The sequence below is a fragment of the Colias eurytheme genome, chromosome 9 (genome assembly GCF_061535395.1).
Source record: "Colias eurytheme isolate Ceu_HAF_F1 chromosome 9, ilColEury1 Martin Lab GWU primary, whole genome shotgun sequence".
NCBI classification, from domain to species: domain Eukaryota; kingdom Metazoa; phylum Arthropoda; class Insecta; order Lepidoptera; family Pieridae; genus Colias; species Colias eurytheme.
The window spans coordinates 3,475,029-3,483,417 of record NC_142988.1 but is presented as its reverse complement, the minus strand read 5'-3'; the positions used below and the strand labels follow the sequence as shown (position 1 = coordinate 3,483,417).

The 8,389-nt window shown below is 32.7% G+C and overlaps 2 protein-coding genes across 2 annotated transcripts in view; one reads left to right on the top strand and one right to left on the bottom strand.

Moving 5' to 3' along the window:
• The first annotated feature begins 793 nt into the window (after positions 1–793).
• On the top strand, positions 794–7,417 carry LOC149905695 (cilia- and flagella-associated protein 299-like). Its single transcript, XM_090105299.1, has 4 exons — positions 794–957; positions 1,469–1,646; positions 3,944–4,141; positions 7,247–7,417. The coding sequence occupies exons 1-4, from the start codon at positions 794–796 to the stop codon at positions 7,415–7,417; spliced, it is 711 nt and encodes a 236-aa protein (XP_089961425.1).
• A 316-nt stretch (positions 7,418–7,733) lies between these two features.
• Positions 7,734–8,389, bottom strand: part of LOC149905694 (nitric oxide synthase-like) — a 35,338-nt gene continuing 34,682 nt past the window's right edge. The window contains exon 22 of the mRNA XM_090105375.1: positions 7,734–8,207. Coding sequence (XP_089961501.1) covers positions 8,088–8,207 — 120 coding nt within the window. The 3' untranslated portion in view covers positions 7,734–8,087. The remainder of the gene's footprint in view (positions 8,208–8,389) is intronic.

The window sequence follows — 8,389 nt, the reverse complement described above, 5'->3', positions numbered from 1 at the left end:
AAATGCAAATATTAAAATGTAGAGTAAGCTATAAATATTATGTATATTATTCTATCCATCCCAAATACTACTCTTCATGTAATTTTCATGTATGTATATCTTATAAAAAACAGATTTCTTACGCTATTAGGTGTTTACCTCCATCAGTAAGTTCTAAAACTTTCACAGGGATAAAATTTGAACGGCATAGTTCACTAAGAATCTTCTATTCTGAGGTCTTATATACGTTAATTACAAATAGTTTTACTTGTACTTCGATTCGTTTTACTTTATTCGAAGTTAATTTAGTAGTACGTATTAGGGTGGAGTTCATTTTGCTATAGGCTTTAGAAACGAAACTTTTCAGTGGGGTGTTTAGAGTAAGTCTGATGTTTTGGATTATGTTCTACCTATTTATTAATAATCCAAATCATCATTCAGAGGCGCGGAAATTCTCACCAATAGATAAAGGAATGTTTTCGGTTGATAAACGATGAATGTATTTAAAATATAAATTTATGTATACAATAAACATTTTTATAATAGTTAACTGCTATTATAATGATTTTTATACACTTTTTATACAATATTAATATTAATATAGACCAATGGACTAACGAGAAACAAAAAGGTAAATCCTACTCCTCCATTACAAAACCTATCTATAGAATATTTGACACCAAACATCAATATATTATGTCAAGACAAAATTATACAAAACATGCTTTTATATACGAGTTTTTATATTTTTACACATTAATGCCCAAAGAATTGAACTGAATTATAGTTTTACAAGTACCAGGCTAGCATAAAAATGGCGGAGAAGAAGAACGAATACCCAGCCAGCGTAGAGGCGGACAGGCGCCTGTTGCCTTTCGAGTCGTGGGAAGATTATTTAGATTCACTCATTGAGATTGCTGACCTGCGAAATCTCAGGAGCATCGGTTCTGCTCGAACTATTGCCGCATTTGGTTACAGGTAAAATATTCAGTTATGTTAAGGTGTGAGTGAATGTAATTTACAATGTTTCCCTGATTATATTGAACAAAATCAACGAATGCGGTTTGAGTAGATTTCTACCAACTGTTTGCCTTTAGGTTTTTATAATGATAATCCAAATAATAAAAATGAATCGCCCATAGTGTGTGCCAAAAGCATAAAACTGGAGAACAGCTCTACCAATTCGCCAATTTTTTGCCGTTTTTATTAAGAAACCAGAAAAGTTCTTATTGAAAGAAACACGAAAAATGGGTAATAGGATAGAACAACGTCTGCTGGGGCTATTACAGCTAGTTACATTATAATAGCGTTGTTAAGGCTTATTTAACAAAACTACTTAGGTACCTATTTAACCTACCTATGTTTTAATTACACGTATTCATCATTTATAGAACGTGTTCATTTATACATTATTATTTACAATTAATTACAACATTACATGAGAAACAGCTGCAAAAATAACCCAATTACATTTTATCATATCTTACAGAGCCAACGGAGACACATTACAAGAGAAAGAATTCTACAAGCGGCGCAAGGTAATCCACAGTATAGTGTTCCCGGTGGTCCAGCCGTACGTGCTGGTGAGCGAAGGAGCCGACCTGGAGGACCCTTTTAATCGAGAGCTAGCTGTCAGGGAACGGGCCAACAGGGTCGGCATATTGCAAGTATGTATTAAAATAGTTAGGAATTTTCTTTAGTAAGAAGTGAAAGAAATTTGGTAACCTATTAAAAACTCGAATTTCTATTACCCGAATCTTAAAATCCCGAAAACGGTTGTTAGAACTTTTAAAAGACAGATGTAATGAATGACAAATTTTTAAAATTCCTTTTTTAATTTCCCAGATGAATCAATTTCCAGATGCACCAAAACCAGATTTTTAAAAAGTATTTTTTTGTTTTCCGTATTCTCATAATACAGATCTCAATATACCAGATTCTCAGAATACTTTTTTTTGTTTCCCATCGTACCATTTCCCAAATAAACTATTGCCAAATTTTCATAATCTTTTTATTTGGTTCCCATATAATCGTATAACAGATAAACTATTGCCAGATTTTCATAATCTTTTTATTTGATTTCCATACAATCGTGATTATACCTTTACTATCGACTGAAAATAAACATTGTCAGTAAGTAAATTTATTGTTTTACTTGTCCATTACAGACCGGTTTTAGTGTCAAAGTCGACTCAGTAGGTTAGGTTTGAAATACGACCCCCACGCTAGAACTGACTCGCTATTGTTTTACTTGCCCATTACAGAAAGGTTTAAGTGTCAAATTCGACTCAGTAGGTTAGGTTAGGTTTGAACTGTGACCCCCCATGCACGAGCCGAGCGAGCGAAGCGAGCGTGCCGCGGCAGCGGCCGGCGAGTGCCAGAACCGACTCGCTATTGTTTTACTTGCCCATTACAGAAAGGTTTAAGTGTCAAATTCGACTCAGTAGGTTAGGTTAGGTTTGAACTGTGACCCCCCATTCTCGAGCCGAGCGAGCGAAGCGAGCGTGCCGCGGCAGCGGCCGGCGAGTGCCAGAACCGACTCGCTATTGTTTTACTTGCCCATTACAGAAAGGTTAAAGTGTTAAAATCTATTCAGAAGGTTAGGTTAGGTTCGTGCTGCGTCCCCCTGGAAGGAAAACGTTTTGCTGGATATCGTTTATTTGAATTTCAAAAATCTGGACATCGTTTGTCTGGATATCAATTAACTGTATTTCAAAAATTTGTGTTTTAAAAATCTGGCTTTCGTGCATATGGATTACGGTCATCTGGATTTTGTGCATTTAGATTTCGTATGTCTGGAACTCATTCGTCTGGATTGTAAAACGTCGTACAAATAAAGAAATGGGCAAGTGAAATTCGGAGTTGCGATTATATGGCAAACAAAACTTCGAAATTTTAAAATTCGGGGTTATGAAAAAATGTCCAAACGTTTTCTGGATTATGATATTCGGAATATTAAAATTCGAGATTAAGATAGGTAACCAAGAAATTTATGTAACGAGCTACTCAAATGAAGCGATCATTTTGCGATGTGTCATTGATGTTTCTAAATAATTTTGCACCACCACATTTTTTCAAGTTTATAAGAATGAAACCAAAACGATAACATACATACTAAAAAATATGTTATATACTAAGTAGTGTGAGTAAACTACTTAGAGTAATTAAATTCATTATTGTGACTTAAATAATATCAGAGTCGGCTCAAAATTTACATTTTCGGCTTTTAAGAAAATTACACTTTGGAAAATAAAATCTAGCTTGATTAATATGTCGCGACAAAAACTTCAATCTTGAAAAAGTTTTTGGCATAGGTACAGTTTAATATATCTAAAAATTTAAATCATTAGGCACTTGAAAGCTATTATAACTACCACCACATAATACAGGGTAAAGTGTCAATTATCAAGTAAATATATTTTTACTACTATAGTCGGAATCCGCAGTTTCACCCGCGCTCTACCCAGGTAAAGGTAGCCTATTTGCATAAGCAGACTTTAGTCTATATCTATACAAATACAACATTTTAAGACATATGCGACTGCAAGCTATTACGTGAAAGAGTGCCTAACTAATATCCATCATCCACGGTCACAAACTTTCACGTTTATAACATTACTAGATTTCCGCCCGCGGCTTCGCCCGCGTTTTCAAAGGAAAACCCGCATAGTTCCCGTTCCCGTGGGATTTCCGGGATAAAACCTACCCTATGTGTTAATCCAAGTTACCCTCTATATGTGTGCTAAATTTCATTGTAATCGGTTCAGTAGTTTTTACGTGAAAGAGTAACAAACATCCATACATCCATACAAACTTTCGTTATAATAGTATTTAGATTAGACTATCAGGATAATGCAGTCAAATATAGCCACAGATAATACACTATACTAGATGTATCCAAAACACGTCACACTCGATATATTTAACCCCCAAACGATTAACACCGACTATTGCTCTTCCGCAGTCGATAATTTTCATTCGCCACTTCACTAAGGGTGGTTTCGAAATATCCGGCTACATAGATTACGCGCATCGGTTGATCACTGAGAATTGGGGGCCGTTTTTCAAAAGCAACAAAATGCTCTGGCCAAGGGACAGTGACCTCGGGTACTATCATTGGAGGCATGGAACAGTGAGGAGCAATATTAGCAGGAATTATAAGGTGATTTTATTCTATGTAGAATTTTTTAGTGTAATCTGTTTTTATATCGGAGTTATTATTATGCGTGCGATATCCTAATAGCGGATTAAATTATTCAATTATGTTTATTACGCATATATGTACTTTAATTTTAGAACTTCTTTATATAAGTAATATTTACTTTATTAGCAATTCACAAATGTTTTTTATTTTTATTGTGTGTGGTGAAATAAAAGGGTGTGTTATTTTAATTTTACCCAATACCAATAAACATCATGAAATGTCTATTGAAAGGTATACTTAGGTATAGAACAGAAAATCATTACAGATATTTTGAACTCTGTTCATTATTCAAGCTTAAAACTGATTGGAAAGGTTCCCAACTGCCCATATTTATTAGAACAGCCTCCCCCTTTAATGGATCTACCAAAAGTTCTCAGCGATAAAGCTTATAAATTTCATATCCATATGGGCTAAATTTTTGATCTAAATTTTGTCCGAACTACACTCTATCGTAACTATGATAAAATATTCCCTTTGCAAATGCAAAAGTATATCAGAGGAAACGATGAAATGCAAATATATACGGATACAAGGGAATTTGTACCTTTTTCTTCACTTTCTGACATTAATATACAAGTTTCACTTTGATATCTGAATAAACGCCTTACAACTTTTCCCGGGCATTTATTTTTTCATCTATAAAATAAATAGTTCCAGACGTTCCAAATATGTATGTATTTCTTATAAATTTCTAATCTCAGGCATTTATTAATAATTAGAATGTATAGCTAATTAGCACCTAATTAGTTTATTATAAACGCGTCTAACATAATTATGGTAAACCTATATCTATCGCTAAATGGAATCATATGCCTGGATGCATTCTATATCATAATACTATATTAACATTTAATAAGGTTCACACATATTTATTGATGTAATAATCACGAAATAAATAGTGCAGTAGTAGTATTGTACTAGTATAGAAAACTTGTATCTTGTATAGAAAACTATTGAACTAAAATTTTCCGCCTATGTTTTTATCGAGTAAACCCTGATAGTAGAATAACAACCCAATATAAAATTTAATAAAAAATGTATTTTTAACGTTACATCATCACTACATAGTATAAAACAAAGTCGCATTCTCTGTCCCTATTTCCCTATGTCCCTATGTCCCTATGTCCCTTTGTACGCTTAAATCTTTGAAACTACGCAACGGATTTTGATGCGGTTTTTTTTAATAGATAGAGTGATTCAAGAGGAAGGTTTATATGTATAATAACATCCATTAAATAGTGGAGAAGTACTGTTATTTTTGAGGTTTCTAATGTGATGTCGTAAATAATTACATTTTATCCGCTTACATTGCAAACGCAGGCCGAACCCTACGAGTTTTATCAAAATAATGTACTAAGTATTGTACACATTGAAAAGGTCTACAGAAAAGTCCGCGATGGCATATGTCTATCTATTATGGATAACCCACAATAACTTTTTTTTGTCATTTACTTTTTACGACAAATAATGGCTAATTTTCGAAATGATTTTAACCAATACAGCATTAATCCTTAACCAATTAAATACCTTGAATACATTGTTCATTGAATATAGATCTATATGGCCCTTTACACCGTATGATTTAAGTGAATATTTTTGAAGATATTACAGATTTAAAAATTGCGGGGCGTACCGTTTGCGGCGGTACCGGCCGGCTGGGCCGCTATGTTTTTATATACAACGTTAAAAGTTTTTCTGTAGTGTATTTAGTATCAGTATTAGGGTATTAGTATCATTGCACCCGTGCGAAGCCGGGGCGGGTCGCTAGTAGGTACTATTTTCACAAATTGGAGAGAGTAAGTACGTCTATAATATTATCTAAAGTATACTGTGTACTAGTATTCATTTATTCATGGTGTAACAACACAACAAACAACATAAAAACACAGCTAACCAGGAAATACATTTACTCTGAGTAATCTCAAATAAATTGTTTATTCATTATTAATTTAGTATGATATTGTCTTTCATAAACCGCAAGCCTGTATCGATATAATAGGATGCTTTGCGATGTTATTGACAGCTTATTAGAGTCGACTGGGTCTGAGATTAAATCACTTTGATACTTTTGATTGGATGTGAGAACATACATCTATAGGTTTTATATTACGGGCAATGAAAGTTGATTGATGTCGATCGACTTTCATGTAGTGTACCTACATAGGTATATTAATTGATTAAACATTGATGTTTAGACTGATCATCATGTAAAATAATAATTTGAGTATTATATTAATCAGATTATAATATGTATGACTGTGTTATGTGTCAAGATGTTTGTTACATATTTGTGCTACCTACTATAATTTACAAATTTCTATGCTTTTTTATTTATTTATTTAAACTCTTTATTTTTACATTTTTTTTAAAGTAAAACCAATCATTACTAGTCGTATGAGCTCATGATAAGGTGCTAATTCAAGTATCTTTGAATATAATCTAATTTCGTTGCATTTGTATCCGATCCCAGAGGAAATTGGGAAATAATAGGTCGGTTTTTGCGGACGGGGCCAAGTCGAAATCCATTCCAAAGGTGTCGATCGAGTGGTAAAGTTTACAATGAAATTCTTGCATAGTTCTTGTCAATGCAATTCAGAGTCAAATTAAATTCGGTCGGAATTTAGAACTTGTTACAGTTGTTAGTTGTTCTTCTTTTAGGTGTTCAGGTAGTTATTCAACTGGAGGTGATGGCTTCTTTTGTATGTTTTATAAAGTGTGTGTGTTGAGGCTTTAATTAATAAGAGTGATATATTATATGAATTTATGGGGTTATAGGCTATGCTGAAAATTTCTATGGTTTAGCTCATAAACATTACAAGTCAGAATTTTGGTATTTATATTCTTGGAGAATTATAAAGGAAAGGTCTCGATCTGGTAGCATCAAACAAATCTTCGTAAATAGTGCATTTCAATGATTTTGGATTCCCTACAAAATTCATTGTTTGTTTCCACACCTTATGCTTGGTTTTATTTTATTCTGTATTTCGATCAAAAACTTAATATGTTAGCTATAAAAATGTAATACTTAAATATAAATAATTTTAAACTACCATTATGTTTCAGCCCGTAATGGACCCAGATCGCGGCCTCCTGTTCCAAAACCGGCACGACCATAAAATAATCTGTCCCGACCCTCAACAAGACCCAGGACAAAATACAACGAAACAACGCATATATTCGCCCAGATACACGCAAATTGAATTATATGACCATGTTGTGAGAAGAAAGAGCTGATAAAAATCTCACAATTATTGATGAGTATGAAACATGATAGATAATGTTGCTAAAAATTGTAGCGAAATTTATGATTCGTATTCGATTTCGATTCATAGCAGATTACTTAAGCTACCATCTTTGCTAATAAAATAGAGGTGTTCAGTAGAAGTTATTTTTGACACATGAATGGAAGAAACTTTTGTCAAAGCAAAAGTTTTAAAATTAAAATCTACCTATGTAATAAAATTTGCTTGAATAATTTTGGTAATATCTATCAAATGGTTTATTGTTTGATAAAATATATATTGTAAAAATAAAAGACAAGAAGAGAAATGCTTTGGTTACACTATATTTATTATTCGATACAAAATGCTTCAAGGTTTTGCTTTTGCAAAACTAATGTCTGATTAATTTGGAATATTATTCCTGCAGTTTATGATTCAACTGGTTACAAAGGTAAAAAACAAGATTCTTAGCTTAAATATTAAGCACTTATACACTAGTTTTGTCTTTCTAATGGGACAAAAATAATTTATATTTCTTATTGTATATTATTAGAAGAAACCTTATACATATAACAACTTAATACAAAAGTATATTCTTAAACATTTACGTTTTAAGTTCAAAATTAATGGTCTCATTTAATGTATATACTATCTATAATACTTATAAAGGAAAAGATTCAAATCTATGCCTGAGATTGCACAGATTCTAGCCTAGTTCTTTTTGCAGTTTCTCGAGACGCTGTGTGTACGATTGAAGTGCGCAGCGTGATTCCGAAAATATCTTCATGATATCTGTTTTCCTCCTGCAAAATCATAATAAATTTATTTATATGAAATTCTATTAATATGAAGTAAAAATAAGGTTCAAAATAATAAAAATAGAACTATTGACCAAACAGGTTATGCAGTACAGGCTTTATTTATTTCGGGATTTGAATTTTGATAACTGCATGTGAAATGGCCGGATAAATTTTATTTCTTTAAT

What these genes read in the sequence shown, in the direction of transcription:
- LOC149905695 (XM_090105299.1), top strand. Translation starts at nt 794, where the DNA reads ATGGCGGAGAAGAAGAACGAATACCCAGCCAGCGTAGAGGCGGACAGG. An exon ending in ACAGGGTCGGCATATTGCAA is followed by an intron (nt 1,647 to 3,943) that starts GTATGTATTAAA and finishes GCTCTTCCGCAG; the next exon opens with TCGATAATTTTCATTCGCCA. An exon ending in ATATTAGCAGGAATTATAAG is followed by an intron (nt 4,142 to 7,246) that starts GTGATTTTATTC and finishes ATTATGTTTCAG; the next exon opens with CCCGTAATGGACCCAGATCG.